The sequence below is a fragment of the Phalacrocorax aristotelis genome, chromosome 3, assembly GCF_949628215.1.
Source record: "Phalacrocorax aristotelis chromosome 3, bGulAri2.1, whole genome shotgun sequence".
NCBI classification, from domain to species: Eukaryota; Metazoa; Chordata; class Aves; order Suliformes; family Phalacrocoracidae; genus Phalacrocorax; species Phalacrocorax aristotelis.
In genome coordinates this window covers 74,749,301-74,769,670 of record NC_134278.1, presented here as the reverse complement: position 1 = coordinate 74,769,670, position 20,370 = coordinate 74,749,301, and the positions used below count along the sequence as shown (strand labels likewise).

The 20,370-nt window shown below is 42.9% G+C and overlaps 1 protein-coding gene across 1 annotated transcript in view; it reads right to left on the bottom strand.

Moving 5' to 3' along the window:
* Nucleotides 1–393: 393 nt before the first annotated feature.
* Nucleotides 394–20,370, bottom strand: part of FNDC1 (fibronectin type III domain containing 1) — a 76,275-nt gene continuing 56,298 nt past the window's right edge. Inside the window, exons 15-20 of the mRNA XM_075088025.1 lie at nucleotides 18,986–19,094; nucleotides 9,374–9,453; nucleotides 7,250–7,279; nucleotides 4,840–5,001; nucleotides 3,658–3,780; nucleotides 394–2,206 (exon numbers count right to left, since the gene is read on the bottom strand). Coding sequence (XP_074944126.1) covers nucleotides 2,091–2,206; nucleotides 3,658–3,780; nucleotides 4,840–5,001; nucleotides 7,250–7,279; nucleotides 9,374–9,453; nucleotides 18,986–19,094 — 620 coding nt within the window. The 3' untranslated portion in view covers nucleotides 394–2,090. The remainder of the gene's footprint in view (nucleotides 2,207–3,657; nucleotides 3,781–4,839; nucleotides 5,002–7,249; nucleotides 7,280–9,373; nucleotides 9,454–18,985; nucleotides 19,095–20,370) is intronic.

Genomic DNA, 20,370 nt, shown 5'->3' with positions numbered 1-20,370 from the left:
TTTTGATCACAACACTTTGAGCCTTGTATCTCAGCTAATTTTACATCTAGCTTTAAGTCCAACTATCCAAACCTTATCCCAGTAGTCTGCCTACATGGCAGCATGTCAGGTGCCTCACAAAAGCCAAAGTCAATAACAGCCACTTTTCTCCCCTTGTGCACAGAGCCAGTCATCTCAACAAAGAATATGATCAGGCTGGTCAGGCATGATTTGTCCTTGGTAACTCCATGCTAGTTGCTAACCACCTTCGTAAGAGAACAACACACTCACATGCTTCCAGTCTCTTAGAAAAAGTTGACACCTACTCCTCTCCCAAGGAAGACTTTCTGAAAGCTAACGATTTGTCACTTTGTCAGATTACTTGACACAGATGACCAGAAAGGATGTCATAGAAATGGAACCATGTATCATAGGTTTATTAGGGAAAAAAGTTATACTTCAAGACCATATATTGGCACTGTACTGAAGCAAAAGTATGTGAGAACAACTAAAATGTTAAAACCTGAATCATTATGAAAAATAAAATGCTCTTTCCATCTCTTTAGTTCCTTTTTTTTTTTTCTCCCATATGATTTACAATAACTACAGGAAGCAAGTGAAAAGATGTTAGACCTACACTGCATGTAAGCTGGAAGGAGTGAGACATGGACCAGAGACCAGATCCATCCCCCAGGTATGCTGCCACTCTCCCAGGCTGTCAGAATGGTGGTCTCAATGAGCAAAGGCCGTTGAGTTGTTACCATGAAATGGTAAGACCATGAAAGTTACTGGGTAAACCATTAATGCTAGATTGCCCAGAAGGACTACTAAAATCCTACATTATTGCATGCTTCCAAATGCCTGCTAAAAAAAAAAAATCATCATTATACTTTTCATCCATGTCAGCTTCTGATCTGAATGGAAGAGATTTCAATAGTACTTTAAATGAACTGTAACCCAATTGGTTCCTACGAAAGGTGACAGTCAAAGTTGTTTCCTGCTAGTTGACTCTCATATTGGTGGCTTGGGCTTCTTTTTGGAGGGCAAATAAGTTAAAAGCAGTTTCTAATTTGCAAGTTACTCATCCCATGCCTCCGCACAGTGAAGTGGAAGATACTGACAAGGAATAAATAACATACTAAATAAGATGAAAATGGATTGAAGAAAAGTTGCACTAAAACTTTGAAATAGTAAAGGGTAGAAAGTTTAGCTCATGCTGATAAACTGCTGAATATGTGATTTTGCTTGTTATACAGTGACACGCTGTGTGACACATGGGTAGAGGGGCAGATTCCCATTGAACGTCCAGTCCAAAGGCTGCCAAGGAAGTGGAACACAGGTCTTTGATCAATAATTCAAATGTTAGATCAACAGTACTCACAAGAAGAATACAGCTCTTTCCTTGGTTAATATATTGTGCATAGCAATATCTCAAAGAATTAACAGCACCTTTTACATAAAAATTCCAAACATATTTATCTATTGAACAAGAAAAACTCAGCATCTCTAAGCAGTACTTCTGCAGATGTACAGTACTGTATTTATATAGATATAGATATATATATCTCAAAGTGAATTTACACTGTGACCTGGTGATTAGTCCAGCAGTGGGCAAACCCACAGGGTAAGTCTTCAGGAGAATTGCCTTTGGTGGGTGACCGGTTTTGTGGCACAATTGCATAGGGGAGCCCCGGCGGGCAGCAAAGGACAGTTTAGCATCCCATTAAGCAAGCACAGCATGTTTAGGTCATTCCTGCAAGATATAGGAAAATTCCAAATTTTCATGGCTAATACAGTTCTAGTTTTCACAGGTCGCACACATTGCAACCGCCTCTCCGTGCCTTAAAGACCCAGAGGAGGAAGGTAGGACACCAAACTTATATCCTGTCCCTGCTTCCAAGCAGAAATCAAGCAGCACCACAGATTTAGGCTGGTAAAATAGGGACTATATTTGGCTTCACAGGGGTTTCTTGAGCAGCTGGTCTTCACTGGTTGACCTCGTGTATCTTTTTTATATATTTTTTTTTCTTCTTTTCCAAATCAGTTGCTCACAGTCCTCTGGTAGAAATCACTCGAAAAATATGGTCTGCCTAGGACAGGAAAGCAGACTGCTACCATTTCCCTGGGATGGGCACGCCGCACTCATACCAGCCCACATAGTAGTAGGGGGTTGTGTGTCCAATGTGTCCAAATGATACAGGCTCCTGGCGGTACTGGCGGTAATACCCTATTGGGAGAAAAATGTCCATTTGCATTTCAAACAAAGACATAGTAATTTAACAAAAGTAACAGACGCAGCAAGAGTCAATCCCACAGCCCAAAAGAAAACTTAGAAGCTGTCTGTTACGGAGTTTTGTCAAAAGGGTATTTGCTAGCCCTGCTATTTGGCCTAGATCTTTCTTGAATTATTTAATTCTGGTCCTTCATATTTCTTGTAGTTTTGATTGGTTTTACTGTTCAAAGTCTCTTGAACTATTGTGTAATGCTACGGTCTGCCAAAGTGCTTCTGCATTTCACTCCAAGAGGTGGCTACATTTCAGCTGTGTTTATGAAGTTTGGAAGTCAGTTTAAATATAGGAAGGACTCTGGGGCAAAAAATACCATCAGATCGTATTATCTCATAGGGCTCAAGAGACTATCAACAAACACCAGCTTTTCATAAAACAAAAAGGTATCATTTCATGCAAGTAAATACGGAGTTAAGCCCTTTCTCCTCCTTTTTCTTCATTTGCTGAAAGAATGTGACTGCTTAAAGCATTAGGAGAAGTGCAGCATTCTTCTCCGCATAGCTTGTGCACTGGAACATCTGAAACACTCATGTCTTGTGCCAGTAATATAATTTCTGTGCGCTCTATCTCTGTCTTCTAGACCTAGTAATACACATCTGGATTAATCATCCCTCTTTTGAACCGAGAAATGCAGTACTTCCCAGTGATGTATAAATATCAGTGACTATTTCAGTTTCTTCCTGGTAACGCCACCATGAAAAGAATAACAAACAATTAACATGGAAACCATTAAAGCCAACTGAATAATTTAAATCAATTGACTTATTGAAAAGATAGGCTGACTTTCATGATTGGGTCCATTTTGTAGATCAAGCCATCACTCTCATGGCTATGTGAGCTGGCCAGTTTACTCAGAGGAACTCCTTCAAAGTGAGAATTTTCATTCAGAGGGAGATATCTACAAGGCAAGAATAAAAGTCCTGCAGTTGGACCTTAAGCCACTAGACATACTCCTAAGTGTTTTGCATTGAATGACCTGGTCAAAAATCATTTGCAAAAAACGTATTTGCAAAGATTTGCCAGTCCTTTGTGGCACGTGGAAGAGTGTGCACATCTCTTATAATTGGGAGAAAGGTTTCATAGACCTATACATTTTTTTTCTTTCTGTTTTTGCATTTTGTTTTCTGTAAATTATTCACATCATCTGCCCCTCTCTTTCTTTCTGTCTCTCTCCCTCTCTCAACACACACAAGTCCTTCTGGGACTTCCATAACCTGTTTGGCTAGGCCTGAGTACAAAACCATCTCATCACCTACCCCATCAGGATTCCTCAGAGAGCTTCCAGCAGCCATGGACAAAAAGCCTCACTCTGTGCCCTGCTCCCTACCCCTTAAACCTACAGACAGGATGACAGGTACCTGGCCAGCACCCCACTCCCGCATTGCCATACCTCGGATGGTGGGCAGGGCTTCAATATATGACTGAGGTCCCGTTCTTCCATCCAGGTGTGAATCCACAAACTGGCAGTGGTCCTCGCCCCTTCCCCAGCTATCCCCGATGCTGTAGAAGGTGTCTGAAGGGTGGTACAGAGAGATCATTTGACTCAGCAGTATTTTTGTTTGGGGTGCTCATTGCCACCAGGAAAATAGATGTGGGAGAAAGCAGAAGTACTACAGTGACAAACACAGTATTACCAGTGAACAAACTGTGGCTGAAAAGAGGGGGAACGCTACCTCCACAGTATGGAAGGAGAAATTATGGAAAAGAGAAATGGGTTATAGCTCAGTAAGGGGTATTCCGCATTTTACAAGTCCTCAGACACTGCACCACAGGTAACAGGTGGAAGGATTTCAACCAAACCAGTCATTTCAATGTGTCATGAGAAAGTAAAAAACACTCCACTTGTCAATACTATCAGTTTGACTACAGTCTTAAAAGAAAACTAAAAACTGTGGAGCTCTCTCTCTAGCAGATGAGGTGGGTCCTGCCACCCTGATTATTTCTTATTGCATATTCAAACACTGCCTTTAAACTATACAAATGCATTGCAACAAAAATAACACATCAGCATAATCCGAAAAGCCATTGTGAGAAATCGCAATACCCCAGATCAACAATATGGAAAGTTTTCTTCATTAACTCTCAGTAAATACACCTGTATAAGAGCTAGTGTTAACCCTTAGGAGTACTGCTCACCCAGTCACTGTAATACCAGGCTTTCCTCCACCATTCCCTACTTTGATCTGCCCTGGGGCTCTCTAGGCTGTATTGCTCTGTCTGACTGCATGCAGCTGGGGCTTGCCTGCTTATGGAGCAAGCATGAGACTTCCCAGGGAGACGTGTGGGGAACAGAACTTTGACAGTACAAAGCACATTGCTTTCTCAGGGTACAAAAACACACAGGCTTTTCAAGGGAAACTTCTGCCTGTCCTTTGTCTAAAGAGCTCTGCTTGAAAACTAATTCCAGAATGTAAGCGTTAATGCAAAAGTGGGACACCTCAACTATCACACTGGACCTTCTCGAGAGAACGACTCCCAGACAGCTGTCACACACTTCTTTCTCAGAGGACATGAAGAAAGCAAGATGGAGATGACAAGTGATCATAGATAGGAAACTAATCTTGGTGCCTACCTTTCAGGTCATCACTGAGGTAAATCTTATACCTTAAGGAGTTGCAAAGAACCACTCCTACAAACTTTCGGTACCAAGTTCGTTTCACGTACTGCTTGCCGCTGCAGTCTGAATAGGTGGGGTCATATTTAAAGGTGAACGGGATCCAGATAGGCTCACCACCTTGGAGAAAAATAATTCAACATTAAGGACAGACTTTAGTATTTCAGTCTGAGTTTTGCTGAGGTTAACATCTGATAATATGTTTTACAAGAGATGCTGTAGCAGATTAATGCGTGACTTTTCTATATCCAGAAATACTACTTCAAGAACAAATATTACAAAAAAATATTAAAAATCAAGGGACTTGATTAAACCCCTTCTAGGCAGTGGACAATAATAACTGTCAAAATCATATGTACTGAACCACAGTTTTAAGTAAACAAATAGTCTCACCATTTTTAGTAAGACATCTTCTCTACCTAGTAATACTCAGTTTCTTTTCTAAACAGAGCCTGATCTTAGGTCTGACACTGACACTGTCTAAATGCAGCCACTTGCATTTTAACACTGAGTACAAAACTTATTCCTTCTCCTAAAAAACAGATGTTAAAAATTCTCCAGTAAGTAACAGTCTGCAATGTAAATTAAAGTCTATTCTTGCTATTTGGTTAAAATGATCCAATCAGAAACGTACTTTTCTGTTTTGTTTTCCCACATTACATCAAAACAGATGAGGTTCCAATAAGACAAGTGAGACCTTTCTTGGGGAAGTCTCTCCGGAGCACTGCTGCAGAGGATACTGCTTAACAGCATTGCAAAAGACTAAACATTCCTACTGTCTTGCCTAAAAGTTTGCTTTATACTAACCAAGACAATACAATTTCTTTTGAAAATTATAGTAATGTATACATAAATACACAAAAAGCTTCCAATGTGATAACTGGTATTTTTCTCTCTAGCTACAGCACAAAAAACCTGTTTTTACTGTGCTGTTTTGAGGTGGTTTACAAGTGAGGTTGAAAGGGGTTTTTGTTAGTCATTCTTCCTGCCTCTCACTGGGCTCGTGGACCAAATCCTGCAAACACTTGCGTGTGAGAAGCAATCCTGGATCAGCAATGCTCAGAACTCCACCGGTTTGGACACAAATGTAACTGGACTGACTTTATGCAATTACTCCCATGGTGAAAGGATTGCAGGATTTTGTCCACAGCTTTCTCTTTAGAATAAAGCAATAAACTATCTGCTTCTTGGATGTAGTTTTATTGCTGTGAACAGTCTACTTTTGTCCATCGCTTTTGCCCACCTCCAAAAATCCTGAAGGATAAACTCAGCATGTCCTGTCTGGATGTTCAGAGGCTCTTAATTTCCACAGGGTCCCAGAGCTCTGCCACCCTTTTTCATCTATCTTATCTCTATGACTGCAGCTACACAAAAATATTTTCTCTTTGTCCAGTAGAAGCAGAAAATACAATTGCAAAAGCCATCACCTTCTAAAACTTTTCCATGAACAGACCCACAAAATAACTGACAGCAAAAAACCTGAAGGCGACAGGGGGCACGGGAAGCCCACCACTCTCAGGGGCCTCTCACACTGACTGCCAGAAACATAGTGTGCTCATGCTCTCCATTATCTGTGTGTCATCAGAGGCATCTGAGAGGACATGGAATAAACAGACTAACAAGTGTAATAAAACATGGAAGGGAGAGTGGACATTGGACGTGACACTGGACATTGTTTTCATGAACAGTTTAGTCAAAAAGCCCCAGAACCAACGATTTGAACTGCTTAGGAAATCTGACAGAGCATATTAACTATGAGGTCTTTTTTCCTGCGCCTCTTCCAAGGGCATGTGCTGCCTGGGGTTACCCTACTCATGTACATGTCAGCAAGGCTGGTCCCAGCACCAGCAGATCAGCTCGTCTGATTAGGGGCTGAACTGGCTTATTGCAAATTTGGAAATGCAAAGCAAGCTCAATAGCTTTGTAGCATATCATTTGGGTCAGTAACAAATCCTTGAATTTCTAGTATTTATAAGGGCATGATGATCAGTATAGATGAGCATAGCTGCTAGAGACAGGAAAACCTGATCCCACTGTTCAAACTATGCTCAGTCAACTGAAGGATACAGATACAGGAGAAGTACAGTTTAGCGCTTATCACTAAACAATTAAAGCTGTTGTACCAGACAAAAGATGGGCCAAAATCAAGTGCTTATTCTAACATATCTTTACAGGAACTCTCCTCAAAGACCAGAATAAGGGATCCTAAGAAATAAAATGTTTTGTGAATTAGCACAATGAATTACTGCCTGTTCCTGCTTAAAACTGTAACTCAGACTGTGTGTTGATATTCTTCTAACACCTCTATTGTAACAGTTTTGTATAGGTTTTATGCACTTCATGAAAGAAACAGCAGAATAAGACTTACCAGGTGGCCTGACAATGAGGAGGGGATTGTCTAGAAGAATGAAACACACAAAAAATTTAATAATCTGTTCCAAATCTTGTTTTATAATATGAAACATACAGTGTCACTCAAGAGAATGTCAGTTGCAGAATAACTGCCATTAGCTACCTTATGAATGTGGGATTTACATGGTCACCTCGATTTGTAGAGCTAATAAGTGTTATTCCACTGGTTTTCTTAGTTGGTGAAACTTGCCACAGGATTGTGTATTTATTCTGATACTGTAAAAACTCTACTGAGATTAGTACCAAAGTTCAAAGCCAGCTTCAAAACAGATTTCCTGTTCTCAGAAGGTTCTCAGAGCAGGGGGACAGTTTCACTACAGGCTTCTGAATACATAGTGTAAGTTACACCTGCAGGCCTGCCTGCCAAAGGGAAACATAACCTACCTCTTGTATGCAAATCTCAGTCTCAGACATCCATCATGTTTAGTCCAGTTGTTTAGTGGTATTCAAAAATATGAGAAATTTATCATTCTAACTCTTTTTGTCATAGTGACAGAATTTTTGCAGGAGGCCCCTGGGCAGTGCAGGGCGCACTGTTGACTACCTCAGGAGCTTCTGTTCACTTGAAATACTCTCTTTTTTAAAGAAAGAAGGATGGAATGGTTGTGGAGTAAGGATTAAAAAAAAAACATGGTCTAATGCATTAGCTTGTCTGTATTCATTACATCGCAGTTTCTGTCATCTCTTAAGTAGCCCTTACTGTGCACAAAATACCTGAAGAAAGAGCATGGTGCTTGTCTACTGATGGGGAAAAAAAGTCCAGGGAGTTTTTACAGTTTGATGAAAGAGAACAACGGTTTTCTGTTCTCTTCAGTGGGTTACCAGGAGTAAGATCAAATGTTTTCAATAAGCGGCTTGATCCTATGATGGCATTCTTTATTGAATATTCTCATTAGCTCAAATCTTTCAATTGCACTACAAGAGCACTCTGAACAAACAGTTTCTGTCTGTTCTGACCTACTCCATCACTGTGACTGTACCGTCTGGCTTTAGATTTAGCAACAGCTTTTGTCCTTGTGCCAGCTGGAAAGCCACCTTTGGCCACATGACAAATGAAAGATAAGTGCTGCAAATAAAACTTGAAATTTGGTGGATTTAACCTGTTAAATAAAGCTCACAAGGTAGCTGATTTTGGATAGGAAAACTAGGCATTCAGGCCCATGTAGTGGCAGCCAGCTAATCAGCAAAAGTCCCTGCAAGACACAGCATGCCTTATTTGTCCAATGTTAAACATTATGCTTGGATTTATACTTGAGCTTCTTACTCCTTTAAAAAAAATCTGAAAATGTTATGCAGGACCATTTACTTATCTTGCATTTTTGTCTCTCTTCTGTGAAGACTTACTTCCATGGCTCTTGATGGAGCTTCTGAAGCAAGCACTACAAGGTGAAATCAAATGAGCAAAGCCAGAGACTGAGCAAACTCCATGTCGTCAAAAGGGCAAAATTTGCAAGAGACAACAGACCTTTCACTCAAGTGAAGACTGAAAAAATTGTCCTTTATTATTCAGTGGAGTCATTGGCCTCTGGCTCAATGGAAGAAGAAATAATGAATAAAAATAGCTCATTTAACATACTGTTTTTAGAAGGGTGAGTTGCTCTTGAATGCACTATTAACCCTGTGAAAAAGCAGCATGCCTTGTCAAAAAAAAGATAGAGAACTTTGCCTGTCTGATGGAACAATTCTTTCCTAAATTTCTTCCAGCAACAACTGCTTCCATCTGTTCAGCTGTTCACAATTAGGAGGCTAATTTGCTAAATGTTTGGTTAATCTATCAAAGACATTAAACTCCCCACTGCTTCTGTATTGTGGAACATTAGTAGTCTTTTGTATTTTAAATTCAACTTCCTGTTCCCTTGAAGCTCACTTTAATATCACTTATATTTTCACAGTGGCATTAGGAGTGCATATTATGTTCCTAGCTTTACTGAAAACAAATAATTAACCTAAAAAAAAAAAAAATCTTAAAGCAGCAAGTTCAGGATGATCACCATTATTACTGTGTTGGTTTCAGTCATTGCCCTGCCACACCTGTTATTAGGAATGCAGTTTTGAGATTAAAATAAAAAGCAAAGCATACCAGATTCTGTGACAAATGAGACTGAAGAGCTAACAGGTCCATAACCAAAAGGATTCTTTGCTTGGACTTTAAAATAATACCTGAAACAAAAAGAGAGCGAAAATAAGAGTAAAACATTGATTCCATGGCAATGACTATATTATAAATAATATTAAAACAGGGTGAGAATCAAACCAGCAGAATTCTACTGCGTTCAGGTGTCCTTTGCATTAAACCAAGTTGGATATTGAGCCAGAGTACGAGCTGGCTGTTACAGACAAATTTCTCCTTTTTGCAATTGCTCTCATGCGTATTTTTGGATCGTTTATTTATATCATCCTCCTTCCAAAAACCACACACAACTACATCCACTTTATATGACACAACCAACAGCAATAGACTAAAAGTTGCAAGGAAATTAAATTATGATCTCAGCAACAGTTTTAAACGAGATTAACTCCTACGAAAGCAGTGGTGTAAACTGCAAACTAAAACTGGATCAGATTTTTATGAGATCAAAAGCTAAGCTTTTGACCTTTCTGTAAAAACTCCAGCAGCATTAAGATCACAATACTTTAGTAATATGAGAAAGCTTCACACGTTGCTTTATTGATTCCCCCAAAGTATTTAAATCACATGCTTAACCCAAAGCCCATGACTTGCCACTAGAACTCCATTCTTTGCTCCATAGAAGCAAAATCATCCTCACCTTTAGAGAAGAATACGTGTAAGCACATTTTCAGTTCATTTCCAAATACAATGATTTTTTAGTTGATGCCTACCCTGACATTTTTCCCCCAGCTTAATGTTTTTTTCTCTCCCTTTTATCTTTGTATCCAGTCCAGCAGACACCAATTAGAATGGAAGATTACTGTGAAAGTTTCCAGGGCAGCATTTTTAAAGTGCCTGAGTTTAGGTTTTCCTTTCTTGCCTGCTTGCACAATTTCATTCTTGAAAAGAAATTAATAAAAAAAATTACTGGGCCAGTGTATCATCCACATAGCATTTGGATCTTGATTTAGCCTCTCATCCCAAAGTAGACATCTCCAAAAGCTCTACACATGACCCACATAATAGGGCAAGTGCTTACTTGTGGGGGTGGTTGCTGCTGAGCCCTGGATTACTTCCCATGGCAATGTCCCATCCAAGTAGCAGGCCTGATGCTCCTCAGCTGGTGAAAGTGAGCCTGCCCCATTAAACATATCAGGCTGCTCTTCGTGGCAAAGCTCTCCCCATCCTGCACAGAAACTGCCAGTGCTGCTCCACTTGCATGGCCCACGCTGGGCTGAGACAGCGTGGTTCATAGCAAAGGTGGTCTGACATCCCTGGAAGCTACTACCACCTGGCACAATTTATGCACCAAGTGTAGACACCATGCACATGAAAAACTTCACTCCCCTTTCTTCTCTCTGTCCGCAAGAGATGACAGTAGCCCTTGCAACATAAGAGTGTTACACGTGGTTTAATGCCATGTAAGATGCTCATGCTTTACAGCCTACCAGGCAGCAGGAAAATTCAACACAATCCTGTTGCAGGAACTTTGCTGGTTTTAGTCTGCCACTCAATTTTTACCGTGTGTGTACCATCTGTACCATCAGATGTATCTGTCTCTCAAGGACTTAGCCACAGAGCAGGGCCTGGAGGTCGCTCCTGAAAGGACCCTCTCTGCACCAGCTAAGCACATGAGAACTATCCACTATGATAAATCAGAGGGGACCTGGTTGAACCAGCCCTTTGGCGAAGGTGAACTGCTTTGCCTCAAAATCAAACTGCTCTCTATGAAAAGGCTGAAAAGATGTGCAAATAACATCCACTTCTTCAGAAGTATGGCAGTCATGTGAACACTGGTTTTTGCCATGAAGCAAGCTGGTTACCTCCAGGGTACGTGCCAGGGCATCTTCTTGTTCACTCTATAAAAATTACAGGCAGGTCCTCTACGTGAGGTCTATCTGGAAACTACAGGAATTGTAATATTCTGGACTTCATCCGTGGCAGGAGCCACGTATCTGTGCCAGACCTGGAGCACAGCCATGGTCAGACCCCCTGTGGGACACATTCCCACCCCTGGATGGGGGATGTGCCCCCATTCCTGTTGTGCCCCACAGATGACACCAGAAACCGGCTCCACTCCTGCTTTCTGCAGCCAGTTCTGCCTGTAATTAATGACTATAAGATGCTCACAAATTACTCATGGCTTTCTTTTAAAGACAACACACACATGGTGGCAAAAAGAAACCATGTTAAATAGCGAAATTTAGCAAGGCTGTGCTTTTTTGCTCATGCCTAGCACAATCCTCTTGCTGGCAAAAAATATTTGCCCATGGTTTTAACTATTGACCTTGATTTCTTGACTGAAGCTTCTGAGTGTTTAGCGTGGCTGGAGAAAGAGAACAGAGGAGGCAAAAAGGCTCCCATGTGCTCCTCTACTTCTGGCCAACCAGGCAGAGCATGACAGCCTGAGCACTGCTTTAATCCCCTGAGTTGCCAATGCTTTTGTGGGACACCTGCATTCATCCACACCTCCTTCACCCACTTGCAGCTTCTCCCCCTGGATCAGGGCAGGGGCTGGCAGCAGAAGGCTGACCACAGCACCAAACTGTACCAACTTAGCCCAGCGCTTGGTGTAAGTACTTCAGAAAAACAGGATAAAAACGTTTTCCAGCCCACATCTTTTCTGAAATGCTTCAAAGCATAGTGAAAACATCTGTAAGGATGCCTGACTTTCCACTGTTTCCAAAGAGGTATAATTAGATACCACCTTTGCAACACAGTGGCACCTTCTGAGCAACCCTTTCAATGTACTTAATACATGTCTGTTAATGCTAGCTTTAAAACATTCCCATTGGATCTGTAAGTGCGATGAAATAGGAAAGAGCAGCCTAAGAACTTCATGCACCTATTTAAGTGGGGAAAAACATGCAGTTTTGTATCTAATGCATAATGCAGGAACTGATTACCTATGTAATCAGGGCACCTGTGCATTCAGGTGTCCTGTTACATACACAGAAGCCTGTCTGGGACACATGGCTGTTCAAGTTGCCTGCCTGACTGTCTGGAAAAAACAGTGTATTGGGTTTGCACAGCAAGGAAAACCTTGCAGGAGGGGCGCTACAGGGGTGGCTTCTGTGAGAATTTGCTAGAAGTTTCCCCAATGTCCGATAGAGCTGATGCCAGCCGGCTCCAAGATGGACCCACTGCTGGCTAAGGTGGAGCCCATCAGCAGCAGTGGTAGCGCCTCTGGGATAACATATTTAAGGAGTGGGAAGAAAACCCTGTGCAACTACAGCCAGAGAGTGGAGTGATAATATGTGAGAACAGCAACTCTGCAGACACCAGGGTCAGTGAAAAGGGGTGAGGAGCAGAGTTTCCCCTGCAGCCCATGGGGGTTAACAGTGGAGCAGGTATCCACCTGCAGCCCGTGGAGCCCATGTCAGAGCAGGTGGATGCCCAAAGGAGGCTGTGACCCCATGGGAAGCCCATGCTGGAGCAGGCTCCTGGCAGGACCTGCAGACCCATAGAGAGAAGAGCCCATGCTGGAGCAGGCTCCTGGCAGGACCTGGGGGCCCATGGAGAGAGGAGCCCACGCTGGAGCAGGTTTGCTGGCAGGACTTGTGACCCCATGGGGGAACCAACACCAGAGCAGTCTGTTCCTGAAGGACTGCACCCAGTGGGAGGGACCTGCGCTAGAGCAGTTAATGAGAAATGCAGCCCATGGGAAGGACTCATGTTGGAGAAGTTAATGGGGTACTGTCTCCCATGGGAGGGACCCCACACTGGAGCAGGGTAAGAGTGTGAGGAGTCCTCCCTCTGAGAAGGAAGGAGCAGCAGAGACAGCATGTGATGAACTGACCACAACCCCTATTCCCTGTCCCCCTGTGCCACTCGGGGAGGGGCAGGGAAGGAGGTAGAGAAATCAGGGGTAATGCTAAGCCTGGGAAGAAGGGAGGGGTGGGGGGGAAGGTGTTTTAAGATTTAGTTTTTATTTTCTCATTATCCTACTCTGATTTGACCAGTAATAAATTAATTTCCCCCAGTTGAGTCTGTTTTGCCTGTGACAGTATTTGGTGAGCGATCTCTCCCTGTCCTTGTCTCAACCCATGAGTCTTTTATTATATTTTCTCTCCCCTGTCCAGCTGAGGAGGGGGAGTGAGAGTGGCTTAGATGGGCACCTGGTGTCCAGCCAGGGTCAACCCACCACAACAGCAATGAAGTTATAAATACATTTTCCTTTACTAAATTGGAAAATTAGTTCCTAAGCCTTTATATACACAAGAAGCCTCTAGTTGTGCCAGAAAGAGAGACAGGTCTCATGACTTGTTGACCTGTGATTTAAACACAGACAATGCTATGATTGCTGTATTAAGAATGTCAATAAAATAATGCAGTCAGGATATATTTCTTTCTCAGACATGACAAATAAAAAAGATATTGCCAAAGCCTTTCTTGGTCCAGGCATCTGACATTTTCATTAGTCAGAATCCTTCAGCTGAAGAATTTGCCAAGAAATCTCAAATCAGTATAACTCAACTGTTCTTCTTCACATAGATACATGAACAAAACTTGTAATGTGTAAGTTGGTTGTGCTTTGATTACACTTTGCTTAGGCAGAATTGCAATGAATTGTTACCAATACGCACAGAAGAATCACAACTGAAACAGATGCAGTACCATTTGTTGTTCAATACAGACAAGAAAAAAGCTTTTCCTCCTAAAAATAAACCTCCTTTGAAATTCTATATATGACCTCTAATGACACGTCAAGAAAGGACATAGTAAATTGTAACTGGGCAATGAATATGTAGTATTTTTATTCCTTTAGACTATATGACTAGTCGTATCACCATACCTGTCCCTTGGAGCAAAATGATTTTATGATTTAATTCAAGGTGTCTCCCTTCTGTTGGAATTAAATAGCTGGCACTTGCAGCTACAAATCATGTTAATTAGGGAAGCAGCTGTTTTTTAAAAAAACAGTTAGCTGTAAAATCTTTTTTCCAGCCTCTCCGAAGGCATGGCTGCATGGGCCCGCAGCCCGGTGCCCTGTCCTGTGGCAGGCTGAGGTGGCAGGACGCCAGCCAGCTGTGGGGTGCGCAGCGGCACCATCTGCGCATGCTGTAAGTGCCAGGGCAGGAGCCATAGCACCATGATGCATGCCAGCCACGGGGACGGTGGAATGGCTGCTGCTGGACCTCCATCAGCACTGGGTGAGAGCCAGGGTGAATGCGCAGAGGGTACACGCAGAGCACGCAGCTGCTGCCCACAGGAGGGGAACTGGTGTGGCTGACCAGGTGTCTGGGAAGGAGAGACATGGGCTGTCCAGGAAGGGGACGGGACGGGACAAGCCAATGTGACAGCACCCCACAGACCTACTACCCAGCAGGATCTGTGGATGAGGGGGAAAAGAGGCTGGGAGGGGGTCAGAAAGGACAGGCAGGTTTCTTCCTGTGAGACATGGAGAGGGCAGCAGGGGCTGAAACCCTCCTCCCATAACTGCACCATCCCTCCAGAAGAAAAACATGTAAATCAGCTGCCTGCAGGTTCACAGGCTAGTGCAAAGTATCTCCCTCCATCAAAAATGGCCTAGCACTACATCCATCATGAATATTTACAACAAATGTTAGAATAAGACACTAGAGCAGAGCTGGAAGAGGAGCTTCCTACATAGCTGGTGTGAGGTAGGTATGTGCCTCACCTGTCTACAGCTTGCACAGGGCAAGGGTTTCATTGACATCTTACCTCTTTTGTCTTCTCTAGTGATACACAGCAGCCAGCTGTGGCTGATGCTGCTTGTTGGACATACTGCGGCTTTGCTTTAACAGAGATATAGAAAGGAAATAGAAATTTTTGGTGCATCTGGTCCCCAGAGCCATAAGATCCAGGCTCTGATTGCAGCTGTGAGCCCTGAGTAAATGTTTGAGAGCCTCCTATGAAATGCTCTGTACAACACTGGAATTAGTAGCAGGCACTGTGGGATCAAAATATCCCTGGAGGAAACAAAAACCAAGTGGACAGGGTAGAAGCTTTGCTGAGACACGGAAATACAGTGGTAAAGGACAGTGTTTTAAATCATGATGCTATCTAGCCACTCCCACCAGGCACTGATGCAGCTTTCCTTCAAAAAGGCAGGAAAAAGCCTAACCATGCTCAAGAAGGAGACTGAAATGTTTATGACGAGGACTGTAATGTTTGTGACTGCAGGAGATTGGATTTAGTAGTTGAGCAGATGCTGTCCAGCCCTTTGCATCAGTCTTCTGTGACAGCTGAGAGTTAAGGTTAGGTAAGGGACATTGTCAAGACTGCTGTTTTTAAGATTTAATATGGTTTAAACTAATTTTAGCGTTTACATTCGCATGTCACAAGGAAGCAGCTCCTGTGCCTACTGAAGCTGACTAGGGTTTTGGTAATGGAAAAACTTCCACTTCTCAAATGGAGGTCAGACCAGGCCTCGGAAGAAAACTTGTGACGTGGGCTAAACATAGAATTCTGTTTTGTTTGTAAAACCTAAACACCAGGCAGATGTTTTCCAGGATATGTTGACAGCTTCAAATCTTCTCTGGGGCTGACTTCTGCCAAGATGCCAACCCATTTCTGATACCCTGCGCACGCCACAAGATTGTGCCACCAGTAACCCCTCGTGGGACGCCCAGCAGTCAACAGCATCTGCATACAGTAAATCCGACTTAATCAGAGATTTCTCACAAAATGCACTAACAAAGCAAACACAAAATTTTTAGACTAACTTCAGATTTCACGCCATATTTTCTTAGTTAGGCATGGGGTCTTTTCCCAGTGGTTAGGGAGTTATTTTTAACACAGAAAATATGCAATCAATTCAGACTGTGGATTTGGAGAATGTAAATGAGATTGGATGATACAATTTCACTGTTGTAAAGAACCCTCCTTCTCCACCACAGACCCCACATGAAGCTTTTATTGCCTCCACAGAGCATACAACAGAGGATAATGGATTATACCATTCTTCAGTAGGATGCTGGGGAAATAATATGCTTAAAACAAATAGCACTTGCTTGAACCTCCCTACTTTGAAACAGAACCTTAATATTCGACACAGGAGTTACTAGGTTCATGGAGATGCATGAACCTATAACCTTGCTGTTCCTATAAAACTCCATTCAAATACAGCCCAATTGCGACCTTATGAAGCCTGGAGTTAATGTACATCTCAGCGGATGTGTCACGGATTGGCAACTCAACTCTCACCAACCCCCCTGCACTGAGCATGGCTTGGACAGCAGCTGCAGGGTTCCTGGGGGCTTTCACTGCAACCGCTCCTTCTGGTGACCTGGAGCCCTTGAGATGTTGGGCACAAGAAGCAGAGAGCTATCACTGACCTTCAACACTGGCCTTGGGGCAGTAGGACGGGGACTCTTGACTGAAAGACAGTGAAGAATGAGGAGCTGTGGGTGGAAGGTGGAAATGGCAGAGAAGCAAGGGACGGAGGAGCCCAGCCAGGGGAAGCTGGGGCATACAGGCAGTGCTTCTCTGGCCTGCGTGGGGCACAGGGTGAGAGGGGAGGAATGAAAACTGGTGAAGGGAAAAAGGGCTGGGGATGTACTAGAGTCTGGGATGTGGAGGCAGGAACTGGGGCTAGCAGCAGGAGGAGAGAGGTTTAGGGAAAGGGTGTCCTCAAGTCACAAGGATGTGGATGTACAAAGGCAGGAGGCTCTGCACCTACTTCCCTCACTATCTAGGAACAGAGTTTAGGAGACCTCAGACCTCTTTCATCTTGTTATACGAGGTGAAACCCACAGATAAACTGTGCCCCATACCCCTCTCCATACCTTTGTAACAAAGATGTTTTATAACAAGGGCAATAGCAGATGCAGAGCATACAATTGCAGCCCTCTACTGTGCAAGTAATATTGCTTTAATGCACCATGAACCACACTAAAGGACTTGCACTGAGGTCTGGTTTATTAATCTTCAGAACAGGTTGCCTTTTTTATCTCTTGGGTATGTAAGAAAAAGCCTCAGGAAGCATGGGACTGACAGCACTGCAGACAGAACAGGAGAGGGTACGATGACACAAAGCTTTTCCTGTAACATCTTATTTCTGTTTTTTTTTTTTTTTAAAACTTTCTGAGTGTCCTGTGTGTGCTTATCCTGCCTCTCCATACACCTTTTGCTTGCTAATTTCCCAGTTCGTTGACACTGCAGGTATCCTCTGGTGGATGTGTCCCTGGTGCATCTGCCTAAGGAGCTGCTGCTGAACTTGCTCTGGTGCTGGCTCTGCCAATGAGATGCCATGTCCTCAGAACTCTTTGGTTGGAGGCAAATCTCCAGGGAGGAGACAGAGGGGCAGTACCCCTATCTTAACACATACTGTTATTTCTTCATGCTTGGATGTTTCAGGGCCAGCAGAGGCAGTTGCAGGGGCAAGGCATGTGGGAAACTATGCTAAAGTCAGGGCTGTGTGGAGAAGCACTGTAATGTGGTCAGAAGAAACATGCCTGGTCATATCTGAGACCCAAATGCTATACTGCACTGACTTTTCGTTATTTATTTTATCTTATTTTATCATTTAATCTATTAAGATTTTAGATAAAGGCCATGCTCAAACAATACTCTGTTTTCTAGATTGAGGTTCTCAGTCAACAGCTTTTAACCTGCAGAATCTTCCATTCACCTATAAATCATCTTGGAAAGAAAAGATACATTAGGTGACACCCGTTCTTTCTTCTGTGTTGCCGTGGCACAAGCTCTACGTGCCTGTCTTAGGAGTGGGTGCTCTGATCCGTAGCTCACCATCAAGTGAGGCATGTTAGTCCTAGCCCACAATCCTAGTGCATCTCCCCCATTACCAAATATGTGAGCAACAACTGTCACCAGTGTCTAAGAGACTATAGTCATCAGCATGTGAAGAGCAATCACCTAGCCCAAGGCAGCACCAAAAGTATTTCAGACTCAGAATTTGAGAGGAAAGTATGAGGGACACCAAGCATCTGTCAAAAGAAGTAATTTTAACGTAGTCCCTTTGTGGCCATTTTCCTCCCACCCAATTGCCATGAATTATTCCAATCTCACACAAAGCATGCATTCTTGTTCTGCTACTTCAGTGAGATTTTTTGCAAAATAAAGACCTAAAGCTCCTGCCAAACTGACTTCTGAGCAACTGCCACAGCCTCATTATATACCACCAAGCCTTCTCTTCCAGCATAACTCATGTGAACAGACAGGAAAAACAAACCAGAGAGAGGGACCTCTCCCCACCAGCCCTTAGGTATCAAATCTTGGCCACACCAGTATGTGAAAATGGCCACAGCACATAACACCAAGGGTATACTTTAGTGTACTCTTCCCCCCAGAATTTGATTCAGTTATGCATAAGACTAGAAAACGCATTTTTAAAATAAGATTTTCTGTTACTGATAAGTGTTTTTATATATACAAACATATATATATGTACACAAAGTCATCTGCTCCAGGGTTAATATCATTAAGATATCATGTAAGTAGCTGTGTGGTTTAAAAAACAATTTGCTGTCAAACAGAATGAGTAAAATCTAGATTGGATGTAAACATTTATGCTAAGGCCACGAAAAACGATTGACAGTTCTCAAAATTTGTTCTACTTCCCTAACAGAACTGAAAAAGAGTGGATCGAATCCTTACCGTGTGTTGGGCTTCAGGTTCTCAATGGGCAAATGAGTAGTCCCTGTAGTCCTGGTTGACCATTTATTCTTTAAAAAGTCATCATAGGATGCACTGTATACCAGATAGGCTGAAAATGGGAAAAACAAGTGGTTGTGAGGATCCCGAAATTTTAAGTAAATTATATATCTACATGTCGTGATAGATTTTATGGGTTAAAAGGAGTGGAAGCATCTTTGAATATGGAAGTGATTCAATGCCTAACTCTCCTGGAAAATCCTAGGCTACAAGAATTTCCTGTCATTAGCAAATAATGATGGAGCATTACGTCAGAGGGTGGTACCCAGGTGCAAATTCTGATTTAAATCACAGTGAAGGCAAAAAGACGTCAGAGGCTACCCATTCACTGTTTTAAGTGATACACTGTGCAGAAACCAATGTAGTAAGAAATACTAGGCATTTTTGGAAAAACAACAACAACAAAAAGAAAACCCAACCTAATAGTTATGCAAACTGTGCTCGGTAAGGTCCTGGATCAACAGCAGTGAAAAATGAAGAGACAGACACCACATAGCCTGTTCAAGTGCCACCTTCTCCCTTCCCAACCATTATCACTGCTTCGGCTCCACCAGCTCCCACCCCTCTGCCATGGCTGTCAGCTACAGAGCCGGGCAAGGGTCGCTCCTCAAAAACTGGATGTTAGCACCAAAGCAGTGGCCTTTTCCAATGTTTACTGAAGACCTTTTGGGTCCACTGACAAACAGAGGTTGATTAATTTCTAAAATATTTTAGTTGTTTAGTGTTTTTCCAGCAACTTTTGAGATTCATTCCTGAAGTAAGTTGGACTTCTCTCTGGCTCTCAAACAGTCTAAAGGCATTAAAGGAGATCTAATTTAATACATGTGTTTAACATATTCCCCATCCCTGAACCTGAACCCATCCCACCCCTGAACCCATCCTTGCTTGTCAGACTGATATTTGAGTAAAATTTTGGTAAAACAAGGTAAGCATAGCCTGGGCCACAGACTCCGCTGGAGATAATCGACTCTAATACATTCTTTTCCTACAAAAAAAAAAGCTGACTAGAAGACTACCAAGCCAGAAGCCCCTCTACAGGCAGACCACTCCTGTAGCCATGCTCACAGCCAAGCAGGACCCAGACCAGCTCCAGTCATGCAGTCACCTTTGTTTGGAGGGGACTGAAGCTGTGTGAAAGATGCTCCCAAGGCAGGCTTGGGAGGTGCCTGCTGTGGAGCTGAGGGTGCTACCTGGAGGCAGAAGTCCTCAGTCGAGCAATGCATTATCACAGCCACCATCCAGGCAAGAAGCAGTTCCTTCAGAACCACTAGCACAAAATCAGTGCCAAAATCTTGAGATATCTGGACCAATGTGGGCTGGTCAGTCTG